This window comes from Podarcis melisellensis (genome assembly GCF_964234715.1).
Source record: "Podarcis melisellensis genome assembly, chromosome: 14".
NCBI lineage: Eukaryota > Metazoa > Chordata > Lepidosauria > Squamata > Lacertidae > Podarcis > Podarcis melisellensis.
In genome coordinates, this window is record NC_138546.1 from 36578048 (window position 1) to 36604915 (window position 26868).

Here is a 26868-nt window from a genome sequence, read left to right on the forward strand (position 1 = left end):
GGGTTATTTGTGGGGCATAGGAATTCGTTCACCCCCCCCTCAAAATATAGTCCAGCCCCCCACAAGGTCTGAAGGACAGTGGACTGGCCCCCTGCTGAAAAAGTTTGCTGGCCCCTGTTCTGTGGCATCACACTGGAATAGCTGGAACAGTCAAACTTGGAAGTATGGAATCAAGATGCCAACAAATCAAAGGGCTATTGATCTGGCAGGTGCCTATTTTGCTGATAATTTCATTGCTTTGTTATGTTTGCTGACTGCTTTGTGGTCGTATGGCAATTAAACAGTATATAAATCCTGTGGAATAAAAGAAATTGAAATTCAAATTGAAATTGAAATTGAAATAAATAGACGTTAGAGAATGGATTTGTTAATGGCGAATTTTCGTTTCCTGCTCCTTTAGGAAAAGCAAACTACCTTCACACGGGAGAGGTGATCGATGGAGTGGACATGAGAGCAGAAGTAGGCTTGCTAAGTCGCAACATTCTCGTGATGGGAGAGATGGCCAAGGAATGCTACAATTACAACAGTGATCTATGTTCCTTCTTTGATTTTGACACCTTTGGAGGCCATATCAAGGTATCGCTTGGTGTTCATGTATTGCTGGGTTTTTTCACCCCTGTGCTGGGACATTTCTTCCATGTGGCTGGGGGAGTCTGACATTACATTGAGCACTTGTATCTAACATATCCAATCACAGACTTTATGTTGGTGGCAGAAATTTTATGTAGTGTGGGTACAATCGTGCCAATTGATCTATGTGCAATACTTTTCAAGATGAGAATTTATTTATGCAGCTCCTATACTCATGTGCCCTTTTGTACCAAACAACAGTCTCCTAAGCTGTGTACAAAATGATAGCAAACAATTCTAAAAAGCAAAAAAATATACGGTAAAGTTTGGGGGGGAAGTTCAGTGGTAGAGCATCTGCTTTGCATGCAGAAGGTTGTAGGTTAAATTCCTGGTCTGAAATCCCCAAGGGCTCCTGCCTGTCAATGTAGACAGTACATCAGCTAGATGGACCCAGTACTGAGCTAGTGTTAGAATTCCTGTTCCGTGATTGCAGTCATAGGATTGTTGTCTATCACATGACAGTGTATGTTTTGACTCCACAAAGTGGGAAGTGATGGAGACAGGATGTTTGTGTCACTGTGTTCCGTGAAGTGGGACTATTGTCCTTTGTTCATTCTCTGTGCTCTCTGATGCTAGAGAGAGAGGGAGCCATGTTGCAGTGCTCCATGTGTGTTTATATGTAAATAAAGTAGATTAGCCAAAATGCTGAGTTGCTGAGGTCTGTCATGTGAAATGCGCAAACTCTGTGGATCCCTAAGTGTGCCGATGTCTGTTGGCATTGATCGCTGTGATGTTCGGGCAGAAGAAAGCTTTTGAAGCTCCCGAACAATCGACCAGGAGGGAGAGAACATGCCAGTCGGGCATGTGTGTCTGCCAGGGTCCTACTCGAGTGTAGGCTGACAGCTAGATGGTCTGGTTCAGTATAAGGCAGTTTCCTATGTCCTTATTGGATTGCATCCATTGTTCTACTCAAGATCCATTAGTTTCAATGGGTCTCCTAACAACTGTCAGTAGCTTTAACAACTACACCTCCCAGAATTCTTTGGAGGAAGTGATAAGTTCTTGAAGTGGTTTGATACCACTTTAAATGTATAGTGCAGATGTGGCTTTAAAAGCACTGGATCACACTTGTTTGACAAACGAAAACAACAACCTTGAAAGCGTCTTGCACAAGTTTCAAGCCCGCCGGTTGATGATGATGATGATGATGATGATGTGTGTGTGTGTGTGTGTGTGTGTGTGTTGTTCTCTAGCTTGGCCTTGGATTTAAGTCTGTCCACATGGAAGGGATTGAACTGAAGCACATGGGCCAGCAGTCACTGGGACACTACCCAATCCACTTCCACATGTCCGGAGATGTGGATGAGAAGGGCGGCTACCACCCTCCTACCTACGTGAAAGACATCTCCATCCACCATGCCTTTTCTCGCTGTGTCACCATCCATGGCTCCAATGGTCTGCTGGTAAGAAACTTGAGATTCGTTCACCATCTCTTCCAGCACAATTCAAAGTGTTGGTGCTGCTGGTCTGCAGGTCTACCTAGGTGCTAATAACTTCAAAAACGTGGGGCCAAAGTACCAGAAGGGCTGATTCCTAATGCATCAAAACAATCACTGAGATGCTCTGATGGGGCACTTCAGGTGCTGCGATGTGTCCCTGAGGTATGGCTGGCCTTCACTAGGGGCTAAGCCCAGGGGTAGGCCAACTAAGGCCCGGGGCCAGATCCAGCCCAATCGCCTTCTCAATCCAGCCCACGGACAGTCCAGGAATCAGCGTGTTTTTACATGTGCAGAATGTGTCCTTTTATTTAAAATGTATCTCTGGGTTATTTGTGGGCCATAAGAATTCGTTCACCCCCCCCAAAATGTCCAGCCCACCACATGGTCTGAGGGACAGTGGACCGGCCCACAGCTGAAAAAGGTTGCTGGCCCCTGAGCTAAGCTTTCTTTTTGGCAGGCCGTGCCCTGCAAAACTCCCTACCAGTTTTTTCAGACATCTTTTGAAAGCCGTATTTTTTAGGCTGGCCTTTGCAACTGAATTTGCAAAGGGAGTGACCGCCGAGACCATATAACACCGGTCCTGAAAGACCTACATTGGCTCCCAGTATGTTTCTCAGCACAATTCAAAGTGCTGGTGCTGACTTTTAAAGCCCTAAACTACCTCAGCCCAGTATACCTGAAAGAGCTTCTCCACCCCCATCGTTCAGCCCGGACACTGAGGTCCAGCTCCGAGGGCCTTCTGGCAGTTCCCTGACTGTGAGAAGTGAGGTTACAGGGAACCAGGCAAAGGGCCTTCTCAGTGGTGGCGCCCGCCCTGTGGAACGCCCTCCCATCAGATGTCAAGGAAATAAACAACTATCTGACTTTTAGAAAACATCTGAAGGCAGCCCAGTTTAGGGAAGTTTTTAATGTTTGGTGGTTTATCATGTTTTAATATTCTGTTGGGAGCCGCCCAGAGTGGCTGGGGAAATCCAGCCAGGTGGGCAGGGTATAAATAATAAATTATTATTATTATTATTTGTAAGGCATCAATCCTGTAGTGTGGCAGGAGCCATGCTTTGGAACTCCCTGCCTCTTGAAATTAGGCAGGAAACCCTTGCCCTCTTGGTTCCTTGTAGCCCCATTGCCCTCTGAAGTTTGGGGTGGCGGCAGCCCAGATGATTGCATTGCCCTGGAGAGTAGCAGTCCCTGAACTGTGGAATTCCTCCCTCCAAGAGGTGTTTCTGGAATTTTCCTCATAGTTTTCATAACATGTGGGAGACACTTCCTCTTTACCATATTCTCTTTACGCTGGTTTTTGTTTAGAACTCACCCTCTTCTCTTGATTGAAATCTGTTTTAATTGTTTTTAATATTTGATTCTTTTAATTCTTGTGATCAACCCTCAGACCTGTAGGGTAAGAAATAAAAATAGCAATAATACTTTAGACGCAGCTGGGAACTTTCTTGTTTTTGCAAGCCTACCCAGACATGTAGAGTGGGCAGCTATAATTATTTTAAAAGTTTTATTGATTTTTATCTGTGTTTTTTAATGGTGATGGCTTGATTCATATTCAGGTTTTTTTAAAACAAGGCTTCAAGGATTTTAGCTGCGTTTCCTTCTACATTTTTATTATTTACTTCATAAAAATTAAATATTGCGTGCCTGTGAAAAACACACACCACAAAGCAGTTTACAAAGGGACTGAAACAATGAAATTATCAGTTAAAAAAAATTAAAATCAACAATACACTAAAATCAAACATAAATATTCTACATTTCTGGATAGGCTTGCTTAAACCATGGAGGCAGAGGATAACAATGATGGGACAGGCTTCTCCTCTATGGATTTGTCTAATCCTCTTTTAAAGCCATCCACGTTGGTGCCTACTGCTGCCTCTTGTGGCAAGGAGTTCCAAAGTTTAACTGTGTGCTGAATTCAGAAGTCTTTCCCTTTGTCTGTCCTGAAACTTCCAACCTTGCATGTCTACAGATTCTAGTGTTACGAGAAAGGGTCCTTCTTAGATTAGCATTTATTAATTTACCATAGATCAGAGTCTATGTTCCTGTTCCTGTTACTACAACTGCTTTCCGATTTGTAGCCACATGGGGAGAGTAGCATGTCAGATGAGCAAGGAACCTAATGGACATATTAACTCCAAAGCAAGGATGGCCAGAGGCCTGTTAAGTGGTAGAAAGCATCCTGGTTAAAGGTAAAGGTAAAGGGACCCCTGACCATTAGGTCCAGTCGTGGCCGACTCTGAGGTTGCGGCACTCATCTTGCTTTATTGGCCGAGGGAGCCGGCGTACAACTTCCAGGTCATGTGGCCAGCATGACTAGGCCGCTTCTGGCAATCCAGAGCAGCGCACAGAAACGCCGTTTACCTTCCCGCCAGACCTATTTATCTACTTGCACTTTGACATGCTTTCAAACTGCTAGGTTGGCAGGAGCAGGGACCGAGCAACAGGAGCTCACCCTGTTGCGGGGATTCAAACTGCCGACCTTCTGATCAATAAGTCCTAGGCTCTGTGGTTTAACCCACAGCGCCACCCACGTCCCACACATCCTGGTTATGGTACCGTAAATACTTCTTCTGCAGTGGCCACACAGCTGCTGATTAACTGATTCTAATTTTAAGCCCTGATCTTGCACTGATCGATATTTTTTTCAGGGTGCTGCTGCCACCGCCAACTCAAATATTCAGAGTGTGACATTGCAGTGGCTCAAATGGGCGGGTCGGTTTTAGAGGATTTGGAAGCGTCCAGCTTCTCATTTTTGCCCTTTTCCAAGGAGCAAAATTATATTTAGTTCAAAGAAATTCTGGTCAGGAGCCACGTTCCTTCCTCGGCACTTCCACAGCCAAAAAGCAAGCAATGGGGAAGGAAACATGGTCAAGTTGATAGGAATGAAGAAAGCAGCTACCTCAAGGGATTTTCTGGTCGCTGCTCTGATTTTACATCCATTTTGAGATGTAATCGGATGTGCACAGCCTGTTCTTTTTGCATTTCGTTGCCATTTGACCTCCTTGCATACCACTTTCTCTCTCTTCTTACACCTGTGTGTATCTAACTGCCGGCAGAGGGTAACACTACATTTGTGGGAGTAAGCCTCATTGGACTCGGTAGGGATTACTCCTGAGTAAAACAGTACTTTCCTGGGGATCTTGTGCAAATGCATATACAACCACCGCTCGTACTTGGGGAACCAGTTCCACCAAAATAGCAGGGCTGTTCTCCAAGTAAAACAGTTTAGGGATTTGGATGCGAAAGCGCTGACAAAATTATTGCAGCAGAAACGATATAATAAATATATAGTCAGCATTTCAGCCATAAGATGCATTGAAAAGATGTGGATCTCTGCCCACCCCTTAGTTTGTCTGTGACTATCTGGATTGCAGAGACTGTAAGGGGCTGGCTAATCTTGTATTTAAATGATCTTACATAATTGCATCCTCTGCTAGTGGAGCAAATCTAGATAGGCTTGGGCTCATGCCACCTTTTGCATGTAAAAACGTCTGAAATATTACTCTCGCCAGCAGCAGTGCATTAAAAGCCCACCACATCCTGCTTTCCTCATTACTTTGCAAATGTGTGTGTTACAATCTGCTGAGCCACAACATTAAATTCTGGCCTGATTTATACCAAGGCTTGTTGTGGAGAGGGCTGGATGAACGCAGGGAGTATGTCATGCCAGAAACTATTGGCATACTCTATAGATTTATGGTGGATAATACTCTGAGGAATACGCATGAGGGCCCACTAGCTGCGGCAATGCTTGCATCTGGTGTCATTAATTCAGTTTGAGATTGACGATGCTCCTTTGCTGGAAAGGACAAATGCCATATGAAGTCCGCCCCTGAATTTAGGAGTCCAGCATTTATAAGCCCTCTGATTTAAAGCCATGCCATCTTATATGTGCATGCACAGAAAGTGATTTAAATATATATATATTCCCAGCAAATCTAGGGGCATCCTGATTGAAATTTACTCGGAGTCGAGAGTGGATTTCATGCTCTTTATTCAGCTCATAGTGGTGAGGAGGAACGGAAGTTCCCCCAGAATGTCTGCCTTATATACATTACTTACACAATGGGCCCCATGAGATTGGCTAATTCCGGGATTCTCCTGTAGGCCAATCAGGTTGTGGATTCCCATCCACCTGGAGCTGGATTGGGTGGCTCCTGTGGACCAATCAGACTGCTGCATTCTGAATCCTATTGTTCTAGGACCAATCAGACTGTTGCCTTTTCGGATCCTATTCAACTCAGTACATAACACTGATGCTCTTCTCAGACGTGGTTTTCACATGTTGCAATGTGGATTCCTGATTACAGTGGCAATGAAGTCAATGAAGGGCTCTTAGTACATGCTCAGGGACACACTTGGCACCAGCCAACAACATGCAGATGCAAGAAAACCCTTGTGCATGTCAACCCCTTCAAAATGAGTGTGATGCACTCCTACAATGGAATGGTACACTGATCTGAATCATCATCAGCTGATCTGAATCATGCTGCCTTCATCTCTGATGGAAATAAGACGTAATGACTTGCCTCTGTTTTTTAGCTTTAAACTGGTTTAAGAAGAAATGTGTCCAAACCGTAATGTAGATGAGCTATAGATGGTACCTCATTTCCTTTTTCAAGGTTCCTTTTATCTCAGGGACGTCCATTGCATGCAGAAAGTCCTCAGGCTCCATCCCTGGGACATTGAGTTAAAAAGGATCAGCTTGCAGGTGATAAGAGAGACTTTGCCCAAGCCGCTGCAAGCCAGAGTAGATACTCAAAGGCTGGATCTACAAAGGTTGCATCCACAACATGCTTTCCTCCCAAAGACTCATGGGAAGTGTAGTTTGTTAAGGTGTTGAGAATTGTGGGTCAGGCAAGCTACAGTTCCCAGGATTCTTGGGAAGAGAAGCCAGGACTGTTAAAAGTGTTGTTAATGCAAAGTTTGGAAGTGACCCAGTATAAGGCAACTTCCCGCGATCCTGTCCCATTAGATCAGGGGTCAGCAACCTCTTTCAGCTGTGGGCCGGTCCACCATCCCTCAGATCATGTGGTGGGCCAGACTATTTTTTTTCTTCTTTTTGGTGGGGCAGGAAATGAATGAACTCCTATGCCCCATAAATAACCCAGGGATGCATTTTAAATAAAAGGGCACATTCTACTCATAATAATATTAATAAGAATTTATTATTTATACCCCATCCATTTGGCTGGGTTTCCCCAGCCACTCTGGGCGGCTTCCAACAGAATATTAAAATACAATAACCCTCATTTACCCATGTAAAAACATGCTGATTTCCAGACCATCCGTGGGCCAGATTGAAGAAGAGGAAGAAGAGTTTGGATTTGATATCCCGCTTTATCACTACCCGAAGGAGTCTCAAAGCGGCTAACATTCTCCTTTCCCTTCCTCCCCCACAACAAACACTCTGTGAGGTGAGTGGGGCTGAGAGACTCCAGAGAAGTGTGACTGGCCCAAGGTCACCCAGCAGCTGCATGTGGAGGAGCGGGGAAGCGAACCCAGTTCACCAGATTACGAGTCCACCGCTCTTAACCACTACACCACACTGGCTCTGTTGAGAAGGTGATTGGGCCGCATCCTGCCCATGGGCCCCTGCATTAGATACTCTCAGCATTGTTTCACAGGTTGTTTTTAAGTTGAACATCATTAATGCCATGAGCCTCACAATTACATCTAGGCAAGGTGATGTTCTGAGCATCAAGGAAGACCAGCCTCGTATCCATGCCCTCTCCCTTTTTTATATCCACAGGTCAAGGGTGTTGTTGGGTATGACACGCTTGGACACTGCTTTTTTACCGAAGACGGCCCTGAGGTACGCAATACTTTTGATCACTGCCTTGGACTCTTGGTGAAACCCAGCACGTTGCTGCCCTCTGACCGAGACACAAAGATGTGCAAGACGATCACAGAAGGAGCTTACCCAGGATACATCCCCAAACCTAGACAGGACTGCAAGTGAGTCAAAAAACAAACTTCTAATTTCCTTTGGCTTATAGAACTGATTTGCCTGGTGTATCTTAGTGTACCATTACATCCCATTGGGAAGCTTCTTATTCCTATTATTGTTGCTTAGTCGTTTAGTCATGTCCAACTCTTCGTGACCCCATGGACCAGAGCACGCCAGGCACTTCTGTCTTCCACTGCCTCCCGCAGTTTGGTCAAACTCATGTTCGTAGCTTCAAGAACACTGTCCAACCATCTCGTCCTCTGCCGTCCCCTTCTCCTTGTGCCCTCCATCTTTCCCAACGTCAGGGTCTTTTCCAGGGAGTCTTCTCTTCTCATGAGGTGGCCAAAGTATTGGAGCCTCAGCTTCAGGATCTGTCCTGCCTAAACCTTGCTTGAAAAGAGAAATCACCTAAATTTCCACTGTGCATTTCTCTCTCTCTCTCCCACCCCTTGAAAATCACAGCCAAAATGAAGCATTTTTAGTCTTTCAAGTCTCAGTGGGGAGAGACTTGGGTACACACTCAAGCGAGAGGAATATTGCATTAGTTTTCCTGGTTATAATGCTGGCACTACTCGTGTTTTCTAATGTTCGTTTCACACAGCAATACCTGTTGTGTTAGGGAACTGTGGCTTTTTGACCGATATACAAGCATGTTGTGCTAAATTTCATTCACACCTGTGACACAACAACAAACGACATTAGATGTCGCTGCTCCCCCACTCTTTCCACAAATATGTGCTTCTGCTCTTCTAAGAAAATGACAAGAAATGTATGCTGGGATAGCTCCCCGACTTTCATCACTTTACTTCCATGGATTTTTTTCTGGAAGCAATTAAACATGGAAAAGAATGCGAATCTTCCACCAAATTCCGCTAGATCCCTGGAAGTGGTTTTTACATTGTATGAAAGCTTGAATATAATAGGAAAATAGACACGAGGGAAACGGAATATACTGTTGTATACAACACAGCTGTAATTAATCTCTCATATTCAAATCAAAGATTAGTACTTAAAGGTAGGGTGCTGTCTGTTATTATTTAGTGCATGGCAACCCAGGTATACCAGAGTTTCAATGTTGAGGATGTCCACAGCGTATGTCACAGTAAACTGTGGCAAGAAAAAAGTCTTGCATACCTGGGATTCCATTACATTAGTACATTAGGCTACATTAGTCAAGAAACAGCATTTTGAATGCATTATAAACATGTAACACCAGATGGCCCCAGAGAGCAAGAAAAAAAATCTAAGCAATTTTCCATAGCGGTTTTTCTCCTTTTGTTATAACAATTTAATTTCTGACTTATTTATAGCGTTTTATTTCTGTGTGTAGATCCACCCCTGGGCTGCAACGTAAAATGTTTTGTGATCTATACTGGCAGCCACAAAGACTAACAAACTATTGGGACAGTTTTGCAAGTAACGTTAAGCCTAAGTATGGCTAAGTATAACTGTGCAAGCATCCAGATATTTGCAGGAAAATCTCTGCCACTCTGCAGGAAAAATCCTCCAGTCCTGCTGCTGTGAGCTAAGCCATGTGTTAATATGGCTGGTTTTAGTGGTTTGTCATGCTCTAGACAAATCATGAGTCAAGAGCAAACCTTAGTTACAGCTTGTAACTTATCTGGATCAAGATAATCCATGAGCCCAGATTTGGATAGAACACCAAGCCAAATCATGGAGGAGCAAAGCAGGTGTGTGTGTTTTTTCCTTGCAAGTACACATGCTCACACATTCACTTCTAGCTGTGCTTTGGCTTAGTGTTACGTGCAAACTATATCTCAATTTCAAGGCAGGAATGTGTATGAGATTTGAGCAAAACGATATATTCTTTTCAAAAAGGGAGTTTGGCTGGAAACAGACACATTTTATAGCATTATGTTTTAATAGCCATGTGAACCCTGGGAAATAGGCAATATGCGAGATAATTTCAGTGCCAGCCAGGACTTGGCCAAGCAAGTGACCATGAAAGTCAAGCTGTTTGCCAAACAAGTACCTTTAAATCCTTCAGGGATTTCAGATACCATGAAAGCATGAAAAGTCAATCAGGTTCTTACTTAAGCCAATCCCTAGCAAACTCGGGGCTTCCTAGAGGTTTTCCTTTGCTTCCTTTTTTGCTGACTCAAATGCGGAAACATTCATCGCGGCATATAACATAATTGATATAGGATAGTTTCATAGCCATAGAAATTCCTTCTGGGATTCCGAAAGGCTTTCAAGGCTGGGCTGTGTCGCAAGTATGACAGCTGTAAGGATGCTGTGACAGCGACACAGGAAGGTGCCTTGTGCTGAGTCAGAACATGGGTCCATCTGCCTCAGTGCTGTCTGCACTGACTGGCAGCAGCTCTCCTGGAGATGCCAGGGATTGAATCCCGGACCTTCTGCAGGCAAAGCAGGTGTCCTGCCATTTTACTAAGGCTCTTTTCCATGGTGGTGGTAAGAGAGAGAGAGAGATCAAAGTTACTCTGTTCTGTAAAGGAAAACTTCTCTGCTCAGTTATATAACCTGCTCAGTTATATAACCTGATTAAATATACAGTTGTACCTTGGATCCCAAACGCCTTGGTATTTGGACGTTTTGGCTCCCGAATGCCGCAAACTTGGAAGTGACTGTTCTGCTTTGAGAATGTTCTTTGGAACCCGAATGTTGGACGGGGCTTCCTGGGCTTCCGATTGGCTGCAGGAGCTTCCTGCAGCCAATCAGAAGCCGCGCCTTGGTTTCCGAATGTTTTGGAAGTCAAACAGACTTCCGGAATGGATTCCGTTCGACTTCCAAGGCACGACTGTAATGCCCTTCCCTCTGCACACTCCATTTGGGAATTGTGTGTTTTTGTTTGTTTACGCTTGTCTTTTCCCATCTAACCAACAGTGCAGTCTCTACCTTCTGGCTGGCCAACCCACACAACAACCTTATAAACTGTGCAGCTGCAGGATCCGAAGTGAGTGCAAAGGGAAACAATTGCCTAGTGGTGCAGCAATAAAACTGCTAGTACATTTGCACAGCTGAGCAGGGTCTGGTCTGGTTTCAAATTGGATGGGAGACCACATTTTGAGATTCCTGCATTGCAGGGGGTTGGGTGGCTAGATGACCCCTGGGGTCCCTTCCAACTTTACAGTTCTAGGATTCCAGCTGGAATAACCTTGGGATTCTAATCCCCCACCCCACTACAACCTTTCAGGTTCCTGATGAAACAAAAGCTGTTTGTGTCTGTTCTGAAAACCAGGCACAATGCCTTAATACAGTTTGGGGTGGAAACAAAATCCTGACTCATTTCTGAGCCCGGCTTCGGCTGGGGAGGGCGGGATATAAATAAAATTTATTATTATTATTATTCCACCTGCCTTGTGCGAGATCTCAGAGCACAGTTGGCAGCATTCAATGACCCGTTCCATTAGTGCGAGGACTTTTGGCTGTGTAATGGAACTCCCCACCCACCTCTCGTTGGTGATACATCCGGGCTGTCCTCGTTTTTACTTTTTGAAATAATGGCAACCCTACCTCTCCCATCGGGGATGCAGGTGGCACTGTGGGTTAAACCACAGAGCCTAGGACTTGCCAATCAGAAGGTTGGCGGTTCGAATCCCCGCGACGGGGTGAGCTCCCGTTGCTCGGTCCCTGCTCCTGCCAACCTAGCAGTTCGAAAGCACGTCAAAGTGCAAGTAGCTCAATAGGTACCTCTCCGGCGAGAAGGTAAACAACGTTTCCATGTGCTGTTCTGGTTCGCCAGAAGCGGCCTAGTCATGCTGGCCACGACCCGGAAGCTGTACACCGTCTCTCTCGGCCAATAAAGCGAGATGAGCACCGCAACCCCAGAGTTGGCCACGACTGGACCTAATGGTCAGGGGTCCCTTTACCCTTTACCTTTCCCATCACTGTTCTGGGTCATCCCCCCAACCTTTAAGTGCAGATTGGGGAGGCCGTGGGACACACACAGGGAAAGGAGGGGGCAAGTTCCCTGGCAGACGTAACAATCCTTGTGCTGGCAGAACGAGTGTTTCCCAAAACGAATGGTTGTACTTAGTTCCCTCCACACGCCCCGCCCCACCAACGTGCAGGCTTCTGCTTTTCGCTGTTTTGAATATCTCACGTACCCCAAGTCTGGCATAGGCTGAATCTGTTGTGTTCTCTCTTGCAGGAAACCGGGTTTTGGTTTGTTTTGCATCACGTACCGACGGGACTCTCTGCAGGAATGTATCCCCCTGGCTACTCTGAGCACATTCCAATGGGGACGTTCTATAACAATCGGGCACATTCAAACTATCGAGTGAGTACACATGCAATTGGAAATTAAGTTCCTATCTTCTTTTTCCAAATGCTGTCCTCCCCCCCACCCTTTTCCAATCTCAGTGTCAAGGCATTATTGGCCACCATTCTGCTTCCATAATATCAACAGCATACGTTGTCTCCCTGCCCTACTCCAAGCATTTTTATCTACAAATGCTGTTTTTAGTTAGCTCCAACTTTTGGCTCTAGATGGAGGAGAGTGATGGATAAAGAGGCCTTTTTCTCTTTTAATTCCCAGCTGATTGTTGCATGTTGTTGTCTGTAAGTTTCACTAAATAGGCATGCACACACAAACATGCGCTGTTTCTCAAATGCCAAGATCTGTTGAAGCAGCAACCAACGTTTGTGACACATAATGAGTACTGCACTCAGGACCCAAACTAGACAAGGTGTTAAATGCATTAATGTATTTCATGTGTCCAGTAGCTGGATGTCCCCAGGGCTGTTTAGGAGGAGGGGAGGGGGGTGAAACTAGACGTGTCAAGAAAAAAATATTCATTTAATGTGTTGTGTTGTTTGGCCTTTGGGGTGAGCAGGGAACGAGTAGGTGCTGAAACAATTATTCAGTCTTCTTAAAAAAAGCACATAGTAGGTCTTGTAGGGGGCATGGCCTGGGGAATAGTCTCAATGGGCAAATAGAGAGCCTGGAAAGACCACATTTGGACCCTGAGCAAGAAGCTCCTCACCTCTGCTCTCTAACATAGCTTGCTATTATGGAGAGCTGGTAAACATTCAAACCCTCAGGTGCATTAAAACAAAATGATGGTACAATCTGGTTGTGCCAGGCAATGTTCCAAATTCTTTTGCTGGTGTAAAGTGAATGCATTGAAAGTACGTGCATCTATGTATGTAAGTTTGCATGCTTATATATTTCCCTCCTAAGGATTTGGCTGACAGAATCCCTCCTTCCTTCCCTTCTTTTCCAGGCTGGAATGATCATTGACAATGGAGTTAAAACGACGCCAGCATCTGCCAAGGACAAAAGGCCCATCCTGACTCTGATCGCGGGGAGGTAATCTGATTTTGATTGGTTTTATTTGGAAAGTAGAGTCCTCTTTTTGCAGCTCAGGCTGGGGAATGAATGCTGATCATAACCATCATAACCTTTTAATTGTTTGGGGGGATATGTATGTTTCTGTGTGGAAGGGGGAGATTTTCAACAGATCCACATACATTCAGCCACATCTTAAGCATGTGATTTTCCCCAAGGAATTCTGGGTACTTTATTAGTTCCCAGGATTCTTTGGGGGAAAGTTGTGTCCTTTAAATGCATGGTAGGGACCTGCTGTTAACTTTCCTTCAGCCAACTCCCTTCTCCCAGCAGGATTTAACACCAGTCTTTTTAAGTCCTTACCTTGTTCCCCTGCCGTACCTGCATCATATTCTCTTCTAGTCCTCAGTGTTAAACCTCTCCCTGCTGATTTACTTTTGAATTTACACTCTGCACTTTCATTTTTTTTTAAATACAGCAAGGCGGAGTGCAACATATAAGGATAAAATCAACAAAAGAGCCATAAAAATATCAATAAAATAAAAGTTATTTCTGCTCGGTATTATTTTATTGCTTAAGTTATTAAAGCAGAAGTTAAGTCAATCTCTCCCCCTGCCAGCCTATAAATGACAATACAATAAAGCAGCTTTACAAACTAAGGTTTCCTGGAAATGCAGCTCATCCCCCTGGAAGATATCCATGCCGATGGTGTTTTTATTTAATGATTTGTATTATAAGTCTGGAATGTATTGCTGATATCTCTGCCCCACCCCCTAAATATTTCATATCTGTTTTCTGAGTCAGACCTTTGGTCTGTTTCGGTGACTGGGAGCGGCCGCCGAGACCATATAACACCAGTCTTGAAAGACCTACATTGGCTCCCAGTATGTTTCCGAGCACAATTCAAAGTGTTGGTGCTGACCTTTAAAGCCCTAAACGGCCTCCGTCCAGTATACCTGAAGGAGCGTCTCCACCCCCATCATTCTGCCCGGACGCTGAGGTCCAGCGCCGAGGGCCTTCTGGCGGTTCCCTCATTGCGAGAAGCAAAGCTACAGGGAACCAGGCAGAGGGCCTTCTCGGTAGTGGCGCCCGCCCTGTGGAACGCCCTTCCAGCAGATGTCAAAGCGATAAACAACTACCTGACATTCAGAAGTCATCTTAAGGCAGCCCTGTTCAGGGAAGTTTTTAACGTGTGATATTTTACTGTATTTTTGGTTTTTATGGAAGCCGCCCAGGGTGGCTGGGGAGGCCCAGCCAGATGGGTGGGGTATAAATAATAAATTATTATTATTATTGTTATTGTTGTTGTTGTTATTATTATTATTATTATTATTATTGCTTCCCACACTGGCTGGCAGCAGCTCTCTGGGGTTTCAAGCGGGGCACATTCACAGCCCTACCTAGAGATGCTGGGAATTGAAGCTGGCACCTTCGGGATGCAGAGGATGCTCTGCGCCTGAGATCTGGCTTTTCTACTCCACCCTTTTGTATCATGGGTTCAGAGTATTCGCAGAATCATAGAGTCGGAAGGGACCCTGAGGAGCATCTAGTCCAACCCTCTGCAATGCAGGAATATGCAACTGTCCCATATGGGGATCGAACCTGCAACCTTGGCCTTATCAGCACCCCGTTCTAACCAACTGAGCTAGTCGTCATGATTCCTTTAGCATCAGTAGCTTAATAATAATAATAATAATAATAATAATAATAATAATAATAATAATAATTTATTATTTATACCCCGCCCATCTGGTTGAGTTTCCCCAGCCACTCTGGGCGGCTCCCAATCAAGTGTTAAAAACAGTACAGCGTTAAATATTAAAAACTTCCCTGAACAGGGCTGCCTTCAGATGTCTTTTAAAGATAGGATAGCTGCTTATTTCCTTCACATCTGAAGGGAGGGTGTTCCACAGGGTGGGGGCCACTACTGAGAAGGCCCTCTGCCTGGTTCCCTGTAACCTCACTTCTCGCAATGAGGGAACCACCAGAAGGCCCTCGGCACTGAATCTCAGTGTCTGGGCAGAACGATGGGGGTGGAGACGCTCCTTCAGGTATACAGAATTGAGGCTGTTTAGCTTAAGCTTTTGAGGTCCATAAATTGAAACACCTCACCTTAATTTGGATAATCATCTCGCTTACCCTGACTCATTTCTAGCAGGGAAGGTTATTTGGGACCAGCTCCATATTTGCATCAGCGTGTAGCTTCAACTTAGGCAAGAAAAGCCTATTAATCAGGGAATTGCTCTCCCCAGCTGCAAAGGCCGCAATCTGATTGCAGTAAGCCTGCCAAAATAAGGTTAATTCTCTGGAACTCTGCAGGTTCCCCTTTCCCAGTTTAGCTCAAGAGGTTGGTTTATTAAGTGAAGCAAAGGGGCTTTCTGGATATCTGTCAGCAAACGGAGCAAATCTCTTCTGCCTGCCTTGCTGAGTCATGAATTCTTTACTCTTTAGCGTTATCTGTACTTAACACTATTAATCCATCGTGTTTGTCCTAGCTGCATTGTGATCCACAGAGGACAACCCCTTTCTGAGCCAGTGTGGTGTAGTGGTTAAGAGCGGTAGACTCGTAATCTGGGGAACTGGGTTCACTTCCCCGCTCCTCCACATGCAGCTGCTGGGTGACCTTGGGCTAGTCAACACTTCTTTGAAGTCTCTCAGCCTCACTCACCTCACAGAGTGCTTGCTGTGGGGGAGGAAGGGAAAGAAGAATTTAGCCGCTTTGAGACTCCTTTGGGTAGTGATAAAGCGGGATATCAAATCCAAACTACTCCCCTTCTTCTTCTTCTTCTTCTTCTTCTTCTTCTTCTTCTTCTTCTTCTTCTTCTTCTTCTTCTTCTTCTTCTTCTTCTTTCACTACAGCCCAAGGCAGCTGACACTCTGGGAACAGAAAGGAATAGACGGCATCCCAGCTTTTTCCCTCCAGGGCTACCTCAGTTTTCTTTCACCAGAGTGGCAGCTGATAGGCAGCAGCTGTGTGGAAGCTCTTCTTACAACTTCCTTTCGCTGCTTCCCCCTCAGACAGCTCCTCAAAACGCGAAGAAAGTGTTTCGTGTTGCTATGGCTAAGCAACTGTGACATGAACACGTTTTTGTAGCTTGGATGGGAAACTGCAACAGCAAATGTATTGGACCAGGTGCGCAGCCCAGGAGTCATTTTGGACTCGCAGCTGTCCTTGGAGGCGCAGGTCAATTCTGTGTCCAGGGCAGCTGTCTACCAGCTCCATCTGGTACGCAGGCTGAGACCCTACCTGCCCCGTGGACTGTCTTGCCAGAGTGATGCATGCTCTAGTTATCTCTTGCTTGGACTACTGCAATGCACTCTATGTGGGGCTACCTTTGAAGGTGACCTGGAAACTGCAACTAATCCAGAATGTGGCAGCTGGACTGGTGACTGGGAGCGGCCGCCGAAACCACATAACACCGGTCTTGAAAGACCTACACTGGCTCCCAGTACGTTTCCGAGCACAATTCAAAGTGTTGGTGCTGACCTTTAAAGCCCTAAACGGCCTCAGTCCAGTATACCTGAAGGAGCGTCTCCACCCCCATCGTTCAGCCGGGACACTGAGGTCCAGCGCCGAGGGCCTTCTGGCGATTCCCTCCCTGTGAGAAGCCAAGTTACAGGGAACCAGGCAGAGGGCCTTCTCGGTAGTGGCACTTGCCTTGTAGAACGCCCTCCCACCAGATGTCAAAGAGAAAAACAACTACCAGACTTTTAGAAGACATCTGAAAGCAGCCCTGTTTAGGAAAGCTTTTAATGTTTGACAAATGTATTTTAATATTTTGTTGGAAGCCTCGTTTGTTTGGAGCAGACAGGCTTTTCTTTTCCTCTGATGTTCAGTTGTAGAATTTGACTGCACCTGAAAGTAGCCTAACTTGGTGGGCTGCATCTTTCTGTGGGTCCCTATCTGGTCCTTGCCGCCTCTGAGTGGACAAGCAATGCATACCCTCCAACATTTCTCCAATGAAAACAGGAACGTCTTACATAATAATTCTAATATTTATACCTTGCTCATCTGACTGGCTTGCCCCAGCCACTCTGGGCAGCTTCCAAATATATTTAAAAACATAACAAAACATTAAACGTTTTTAAAAAAACTTTCTTACACAGGACTGCCTTCAGATTTCTCCTAAAGGTTGTCTAGTTACTGATCTCCTTGGCTTGGGGAGGTTGTATGACTCCATACCCTCCAACATTTCTCTGATGAAAACAGGGGTGTCCTAAGGAAAAGTGGGACATTCCAGGATTAAATCAGAACCTGGACAGCGTCTATAAATCTGGAACTGTCCCTGGAAAACAGGGACGCTTGGAGGGTCTGGGAATGTCACAGGGGTGAACATTGGTCTGTAAATATTGGAAATAAATATGCAGCATGGCCCATAGAAGCACCCCATGTTACCAGCTCTGAAATCTCTCGAGGGCCGGTGCTCTCCATGTTGCTGACGGCGTTTCCTTCCACTTGTTGCAATTCCAGATACAGCCCGCATAAGGACGCTGACCCTCTGAAGCCCAGAGAACCTGCTCTCATCCGACACTTCATTGCTTACAAGAACCAGGACCACGGCGCCTGGCTGAGGGGAGGAGATGTGTGGCTGGACGACTGCCAGTGAGTGTGGCCTCAGTTCAACCCTCCAGAGTTCAGCTGGGTGTTTATGGCGAGCAGAGGGCTGTGTGGCTAGGGCTGTGTTTCTTGTTTATAACGCTCCGCATCTTTCATCCGGCGGAGACGAATGCAAAGAAAGGGAACCAGGAAGAAAGCAAACCAACCTTGCTGTTTTGCAGAAACAAACCCCTAAGCGCGAGGGTTGTCGAGTTGCTTGTGTGCATACGTGTGTGATCGAGACCCGTTACAATGAGCTGCGGCAGAAAAGGGATTTTAAATAAACCTTTTCTGCTTGAGCCTGAAATAAAATATAAGCAGCTGCGCCAATGGCTTTGTTTTATGTGGTAGCCTGTTATTGCCAAAAATTCCAGTGCCAGGGAGGTAAGACATAAGACAGTGCAGCATGGAGAAGGGTTGTGTAAATAACAAGTGGTTAGAGAGTCTGGAAATGGGAGCAGACGCTTCCTGTCTTCTCCTTCTCCGAGACAAGATTGTCAGGTTGTGCCCTGCAAATCTTACCTGTCACTTGCATGGCTGCAAAGTGCCCCCCCCAAATCCAGCAAAGAAAAGAAAACCTTTAAGAGCTTAGGATCCTTCCTTATACTGGATCAGACCATTGATCCATCTAGTTCAGCACTGTTTCCGCTGGCAGCAAGCAGCAGTTCAGGGTTTCCTGCAAAGGACCACCCCAGCCGTAGTTGGAGATGGCAGGACGTGAACCCAGGGCCTTCTGCTATGGCCCTTCTTCAGTTAACCTCCCTCCCTTCCTCTGCCTCCGTCCCTTATGCCCCTTGTTCCTTTGCTACCTGCTGCAGAGTCATATCAAAGCCATACTTATTCTAAGAGGCAGGAAGCTGCAACTTTCCACGACTTCTGCCATTGTGGAAATGGAAGGGAACCTAAAGCAGGGGCAGGGAACCTGTGGAACTCTCAGATGTTGGCAGACTACAAATCCCATCGTCCCCGACCATTGGCAACGCTGGTTGAGGCTGATGTGGAGGTGGGGGGGGGGGCAAAGGGCTGCAGGTTCTCAGTGTTAAAAGAGATGAGGAAGCTCTCCTGGTTGCAACCTGCCAACTCGGAGAGACGACCAGTCACATGTCTGAAGGCTTTCATTCATTTCCCCTGCAATAATGTGCAGGGGAAGGCAGGTTTTGTGGGAAAGGGAGCCACTGAGACACTGCTCTCCAACAAATTCAATTTATATGGTAGAACCCCAAATTTGGGGGGGCTGCACCAATGGCGGCCAGTGCCCACAGGGACTGGTAGCGCGGAAGGCAGGGGCAACATCCGCCATTGTTGCAGGGAGTGGGCAGTGCCAGCTAATTCTGACAGAGCAATGGCGCACGTTACTCAAGAGAAAGATGCTTAAAAGTTGTCTCTCTATGCAGCTTTGATTTCACGCCACTGTTTGCAGGTGAGAACCATACCTGGGCATTTCCTTGCTCCAGACTCAATACCGATAGCTGCAAAATTTTTGATGCATGTTGATGGTGCTGAATTAATGATCCTTGACTATCACCTGTGTTTGAAGGTAACCCTTAGCCCAACCACAATCTCTAGCCAAGGTTGTTCTTAGCTACAGATTGTGGTAGAGGAAGAGGCAGCTGAACCAATATCCTGGGTTCAGACAATATGCCAGGCCAAATCTAACCTAAAAAGACTTGCGGGAGGAATAAAGTGAGTTCAAGCTCCTCTCTGGGGGCCAGCATGTTTGAGTGGTCCTGGTATTGTGACGACTGAACAAAGCCAGAGTACCATACAAATAAGTAAAATTTGAGAAGGGTTATCTAACACTGCAGTCACATGTGCTTGCTTCCAACTTCTTCCCTGTTTAGCTGCTTCTCCCTGATGCCTCCAAACCTCCTCATAGCCAAGCTAATATCTCAAACCCTTCAGCAGAGCCCAGAAGTATTTTCCATGTTGTTAAGTTTTTGGCAGCGTTTATTTCGGCAAAGTTCAAATCAGCCTCCAGCTCTCGTAACCTAGCGTTTTATAGACGTGGGGGTCTAGCCATTTTAATATTTGTTACTGTAATATATTACACCAGAACAATATCTGCTAATGTGAATTGCAACACTCGGCATCTTTCAACACTGACTAGACGGCCACGGAAGCTGCAGGAATTCTGTGCAAACTGTAGTCATGTGACGTCTCTGCCCTCTTGTGGCATAATAGCACCAGGGAAAGCAAATCTTTTTCGCCCCTCTGCTGTGCTTTCGATAAGTCACATTTATAATTGCCCTCTGTTCAGAGACATTTCTGCAGTCTGTGGAATTACTCCAGAGCAGGGATAGACAAATGTTTCCATTTGTTTCTCTCAGTTTCCTGTTTTTCCTGTCTTCAGTTGTCTAAATTTCCACATCAGTTTTAGATTTTATATCCTCATGAAAATTCATTAGTGTTTTAGTATGAATTTGTCCCTAATACAGTGGTACCTCGGGTTAAGTACTTAATTCGTTCCGGAGGTCTGTTCTTAACCTGAGGCACCACTTTAGCTAATGGGGCCTCCTGCTGCCACCGTGCCACTGGAGCCCGATTTCTGTTCTTATCCTGAAGCAAAGTTCTTAACCTGAAGCACTATTTCTGGGTTAGCGGAGTGTGTAACCTGAAGCGTATGTAACCTGAAGCATATGTAACCCGAGGTACCACTGTATACAATTTTTGCAAAGCCCATTTACCTAATATTTTTTCATGTTACTTTCACTGATATGTGCATTTTCAAGCACACTTTATCTACCATAAGAAAAGCAAATGTCTCTATTTCTACATAATAGATGGGGGGGGAATACCTGCATTGAAAGGAGGTGACCCAGTTTGTCATGTGTCACAGCCTAGTCTTGAACCCAAGACCCACTAAAGTTCTCTTTTCCTTGCAGGTTTGCTGACAATGGCATCGGGCTCACTTTGGCCAGGTAAGTGCTCCTGGCGCTTCTACGTTTCCTTGTATTTTCACTTGCATAAGATATTGAAAGCAGGATTTGACCAAAGCACTTCTAACGTGCAATTCCATCCCTTCTAGTGGCGGAACGTTCCCACACGACGACGGATCAAAGCAAGAGATAAAGAACAGCCTCTTTGTAGGTGAAAGTGGAAACCCGGGGACAGAAACAATGGACAACAATGTCTGGGGACCTGGAGGGCTGGACCACAGCGGACGGACTCTTCCCATTGGCCAGTGCGTCTTCAGTTTCTGTATTTTCCCTTTCCAGAAGAGTATAGGGCTTTGCTTCCCCCCCACCCCACCCCAAATCACTGTGGATGGAGAAAACCGGAAAAGTGTTTTCCTCCCTCTCTCATAACACTAGAAGTGAGATATTCAGCCAAACTGAATCTTGGTAGATTGAGGATGGACAAAAGAAAGTACCTTTTCACAAAGTATGTAGGCTTTGGCCAATATTCTCTTTCTAATAGCGCAAGGGTTCTTAAGCCAGTGGACAGACGCATTTTATGTTGTGCAACAGAGGGAATCTTGTGGCGTAGAGTGCACTATTTCACAATAGGTAAAGGTAAAGGGACCCCTGACCATTAGGTCCAGTCGTGACCGACTCTGGGGTTGCGGCGCTCATCTCGCTTTATTGGCCGAGGGAGCCGGTGTACAGCTTCTGAGTCATGTGGCCAGCATGACTAAGCCGCTTCTGGCAAACCAGAGTGGCGCACGGAAATGCCGTTTACCTTCTCGCCAGAGTGGTACCTATTTATCTACTTGCACTTTGACGTGCTTCCGAACTGCTAGGTTGGCAGGAGCAGGGACCAAGCAACAGGAGCTCACCCCGTTGCGGGGATTCGAACTGCCAACCTTCTGACCGGCAAGTCCTAGGCTCTGTGGTTTAACCCACAGCGCCACCCGCGTCCCTATTTCACAATAGTTACCAGCAAACTCCTTGTGCATTCTCTTGTGCAACCATGTCCCACAGGCCCAAACATGTCACCAGTGGAACAAGCATTCTGCTGAGGGACTCTTAACTTTGCGTTATGTTGGATGCAACCCATCTTCTCCACCCCCTCCCCCTATTCCAGAGTTGGTATTTAGGGTTTGGCTTCATGCCCAGGAGGCTCTGGAGGGTCCTGGCCAATTTAAAACCACCTCCGACAAAGAGCCGCATTTTTATTTCACGTCTTTTAATGGCTCTGTGTTTAATGTTGTATTTCGGAGCTCATTAAGTCTCTGTTTTGGGATGTTATCCCTGCAATGACTGAATGAATGAGTAATAAAAGCAGCTGACCACTTAAGAGACCGGAGACCAAGCTCAAATTTTGCTTTTGATTGGCTTTCGGATATTATTCCTTTTTTTTTAGGTCAGTGGCCTAACTTTCCCGCAAAGCTCCTTCTAAGAATGCCAAGCAAATATGTATGATCTGCCAAGGCATGAGAGACCCTGAGTTGAACTTGTTAAGAATCACAAGGTTTTCCTCATTGTATATAAAAAGACCTAGCAGATTATAGAAGCTAGTTTTTCCAGTGGAGTGTGGAATTGTCAGCTGATGCTCATGTATAGCTACAATGCAATATATGTTTACAGTGGCAACTCACTGCAAGGAGATTAATAACGTCCCCTCTTTTTTCTTTTCTTTTAAAAAATGTGCTTTAGGAATTTCCCAATTAGAGGCATTCAGTTTTACGATGGGCCCATCAATGTCCAGAACTGCACCTTCCGAAAGTTTGCTGCGTTGGAAGGCCGTCACACCAGCGCTTTGGCGTTCCGCCTCAACAATGTTTGGCAGAGCTGCCCCAACAACAATGTCACAAACGTATTCTTTGAGGACGTCCCGGTGAGTTGGCTTTCAACGCGGGCTCACCATTGCAGGGGGAGGACATTTTGCAACAGGAGAATCGCATTCCATCATTGGCCACCTTCTGAGGGTCACATGGTAGTGGTGGGCGGGGCAACAGGTGCACCTCATATTTCTGTACAGTGGGCTGTAATCTAGTCATACAAAAGTCAGAGGTTCCTAGATGTACATCTCTCCAGGAAAGCAAGAGGCCTTATTACAGTTTAAGGACACAGTCCAGCCAGACTAAGGAACTGGAGAAATGCAAGGACTGGAGAGGGGGGTGGTCTGTGAGAAAGATGAGGCCTGTAAGAAGGTGGGGCATAAGGAGAGTCCTGAGGACCAGAAGCCGTTTGCTCCTGGGCCTGAGGTTCTCCTCCCTTGGCTTAGCAAAATTATTATTATTAGTGAATTTAGTATTAGTCGTACCTTGGAAGTCAAACAGAATCCGTTCTGGAAGTCCGTTTGACTTCCAAAACGTTCAAAAACCAAAGCGTGGCTTCTGATTGGCTGCAGGAAGCTCCTGCAGCCAATCGGAAGCCGCGGAAGCCCCATTGGATGTTCGGGTTCCAAAGAACATTTGCAAACCGGAACACTCACTTCTGGGTTTGCAGTGTTCAGTAGCCAAAATGTTTGAGTACCAAGGCATTTGGGATCCAAGCTATTGCTATTTCTATTATTTATTACATTAGTCTTTTTTTTGCCACAGCAAAATGACTTATAATATTTTAAGCAATACATACATACATACATACATTAAAACTAGCATTTTTTAAAAACCGCTACATTGAACTTCCCGCCCATGCAAAAAGTCATAGATCGTAAAAAGCCAACGGCCTTATTAAAAAGAATTCTTTTTGCTTGGCTTCTAAAGATATGTAACATTGGCGTCAGGTAAACTTCCCTGGGGAGAGCATTTGACAGGCGGATGCCACCATTGAGAAGGGCAGTTCTCATGTTGCTGCTCGCCTGACCTCGCATGGAGGGGGCACACAAACAAGGATCTCAGATGACAATTTCAGGGTCCGGCTGAGTTCATGCAGAGAGAGGCTTCCTTTGAGGTCTTGCACCATGTAAGACTTCATAGGTCCAAGCCAGAGCTTCAAATTGGGCCTGGAAACTAACTGGTAGGATTTCAGGGTAGGTAGCCCTCAAGCTTTAGGGATGCGGGTGGCGCTGTGGTTTAAACCACAGAGCCCAGGACTTGCTGATCAGAAGGTTGGTGGTTCGAATCCCCGTGATGGGGTGAGCTCCCTTTGCTCGGTCCCTGCTCCTGCCAACCTAGCAGTTCGGAAGGACGTCAAAGTGCAAGTAGATAAATAGGTACCGCTCCAGCGGGAAGGTAAACGGCATTTCCGTGCGCTGCTCTGGTTCTCCAGAAGTGGCTTAGTCATGCTGGCCATATGACCCGGAAGCTGTACGCCGGCTCCCTCGGCCAATAAAGCGAGATGAGCGCCGCAACCCCAGAGTCGGTCACGACTGGACCTAATGGTCAGGGGTCCCTTTACCTTTAGCCCGCAAGCTGTTTTGAACTCCACGATCAGTCCCAGAGGCCATGGCCAAGATTCCAGGACAACTCACACAGGGCTGCCGTGTTCTTTTCAGGGCACAAATGGACTGCAGAAAAATAGGAAGCTTCTGTGTTAAGCTCTGAACTTTTTTTGGGGGGGGGGGAATAGCTCCAAGCAGTTACTAAGCTATCTGTTCAGAATTAATTGGTTAATGTGTCATATTTTTCCCTTCTGTTCAGATAACCTCTCGAGTGTTTTTCGGAGAACCAGGACCTTGGTTCAATGGGCTGGATATGGATGGGGATAAAACATCTGTTTTCCATGATGTTGACGGCTCTGTATCTGAATATCCTGGGTCCTATCTAATAAAGGAAGATAATTGGCTGATTAGGCACCCGGACTGTATTGATGTCCCTGACTGGAGGGGTTCTATCTGTAGTGGTCGATATGCACAGGTAAGACTGATGGGCATGTTCAGAATTTGGATCACAGTTCTTTCGCATTTCTGATTTCCACAGCAGATCATTGCTGTGGGGTTACTGGCCTCTTCCCTATGCATGTTCTTCTTTCTTAAAGCTCTTTAAAAGGAAGTAAGTTTTGCTTTGCTTTGACTTCAGGTGTACATCCAAGCCTACAAATCAGCCAACCTGAGAATGAAAATAATAAAAAACGACCATTACGGACATCCTCTGTACTTGGAGGGGGCTCTGAGTAAGAGTGCCCACTACCAGCAATATCAGCCTGTGATCACTCTACAAAAGGGCTACACCATCCATTGGGACAAGACGGCTCCCGAGGAACTGGCAATCTGGCTCATTAACTTCAACAAGTGAGTGTGTGGCCCGTAAAAAACAGCATTTCGATTGAGGAATATAGCTTCAAGTTGCTAAAGAAAGCCGGGGTGTGTGATGATGATGTTATAATAGCCACTGCATTCTTCCAGGCCTGACATCATTGTTCCAGGAAACCCTCTGCAAGTTTTACCATCTTCTCACCTAAACATCCAAGTCCCATTAGAATGGATGTAAAGAAGTCATGAGATAAATATTTGAGGCACTGCGTGGGCCAAGTTAATCCCTGACTCATAGAAGGTGGTGGCTCGCTACAGAGAAATTGCTCTGTATTGCTATAAGGGATCTTTAGGTTCTTTGGAATTGACTCTGCCCAACATGTAAACATTTAGCCCAGCCATGTCCAAAGTCCGTTTTGGGGGGCCTAATCTGGCCTGCCAGTCAATTTAATCCGGCCCCCGTGGCAGTAAATGTTTTGGGGCAAAATCCTAAAAAAAGCAACTTCAATCCTAAAAGTTTCAATTTTTTTAGTAAGGCGGCCATTGCTAGGGAGTTGCAGCTGGGTAAAGGTATTGTGGAGTGCTCTAGCTTTGTGGAGATAAAGCAGGCTAAGCCTCCACAGGGCCTGCCTTCTCTCAAGGATGGGGTGGCGGGTAAAGAATGGCTGCTATAGCCATTGAGCAATATGGAATCACACTATGCCCTGTCTCCTGAAGAAAAATAGTATCAAATTGGTTAAAATAGGGCATTAGATGTTGATAATTTTTCTTTGCACGCCAACCTGCGATATTCCAGGATAGCAGCTTTAGGCTAGGCCCCCGTCCCTCCGTAATACCGCTTCGTCATTTCTACCCTGCAATTGCCGGGTTTTTTTTATGGGGGGGGGAATAGACATTAACCAGCACTAAAGAGGCTCTCTTGAGTTTGAGTAAGGTAAGTTTCAATCCTAAAAAACTCAACAACTTTGGGATAAAATTGTAAAAAAAGCTCAACAACTTCAATCCTAAAAAAACTTTGGTCAGCCCTCACGCACGTTCACTTCATCAAATCTGGCCCTCTTTGAAATTTTTTTAGCCAGTTTGGAAGTAAATGTATTTTAACTTTGGAGTGGGATTTGACTTGCGACATGTTCCAGAAAAATCATAGTCTCAGAGCTTGGGGTTGTTATTGTTGCAATCATCATTATTGTCGTCATTATCATTTTAGGAATGATTGGATCCAAGTTGGGCTTTGCTATCCTAAAGGGACGACGTTTTCCATTCTCTCCGACATCCACGATCGCCTTTTGAAGAAAACCAGCAAAACAGGGACATTCTACCAGGCTCATGAGATGGAGAAGCTTGAGTATCGATATGCTTCCAAGGGATACTACTATTGGGATGAGGACACTGGGTAAGGAAACAGCAAGCATGCCCCCCGTGTCCTAAAGCTCTCTGAAGCACAGAATTGCTTTGGAGGATTGTAGAGATGTGTTGGGTACAAGGTTGTTTTTAATGGATGCACAAATGACATCCTCGTGTCTAGTCTATATGCCATCTTTCAGATTCAGCTCCGGTGGCAATTTCCCTGTCTTTGGTGATCATTCCTCTTCAACAAGTAAAGCCATGCCATTTTGGGTCCCTCTTAACTTGTTGCAGAGTTTTGACCACCTTGTCATATGGAATGATCGATTTGCATAAGAACGTATATTGGGGATCAGCCCAACGGCTGAGTCCAGCATCCAGATGACCCAATGGGAAGCCCATGAAGAGAATTTGAGCACAACAGTGCTATCGCTGCTTGTGATTCCCAGAAATTCAGAGACACACTACTTCTGACAAATGGAGGTGGAGCATAACCATTATGGCTAGTAACCACTGTAGTCACGATTTCCTTTGTACCCTCTCCATTTTTAAAATA

At 45.7% G+C, this 26868-nt stretch overlaps 1 protein-coding gene across 5 annotated transcripts in view; it reads left to right on the forward strand.

Moving 5' to 3' along the window:
- CEMIP (cell migration inducing hyaluronidase 1) overlaps nucleotides 1-26868 on the forward strand; it is a 167154-nt gene that overhangs the window by 133079 nt on the left and 7207 nt on the right. For all 5 annotated transcript variants that reach the window (XM_081888407.1, XM_081888408.1, XM_081888409.1 and 2 more), the window contains exons 12-24: nucleotides 401-576; nucleotides 1824-2033; nucleotides 7825-8030; nucleotides 10888-10957; nucleotides 12155-12283; nucleotides 13230-13315; nucleotides 17766-17897; nucleotides 20774-20809; nucleotides 20917-21072; nucleotides 22487-22667; nucleotides 24418-24633; nucleotides 24796-25007; nucleotides 26176-26361. In XM_081888407.1, the coding sequence (XP_081744533.1) occupies nucleotides 401-576; nucleotides 1824-2033; nucleotides 7825-8030; nucleotides 10888-10957; nucleotides 12155-12283; nucleotides 13230-13315; nucleotides 17766-17897; nucleotides 20774-20809; nucleotides 20917-21072; nucleotides 22487-22667; nucleotides 24418-24633; nucleotides 24796-25007; nucleotides 26176-26361 (1996 nt within the window). The remainder of the gene's footprint in view (nucleotides 1-400; nucleotides 577-1823; nucleotides 2034-7824; nucleotides 8031-10887; nucleotides 10958-12154; nucleotides 12284-13229; nucleotides 13316-17765; nucleotides 17898-20773; nucleotides 20810-20916; nucleotides 21073-22486; nucleotides 22668-24417; nucleotides 24634-24795; nucleotides 25008-26175; nucleotides 26362-26868) is intronic.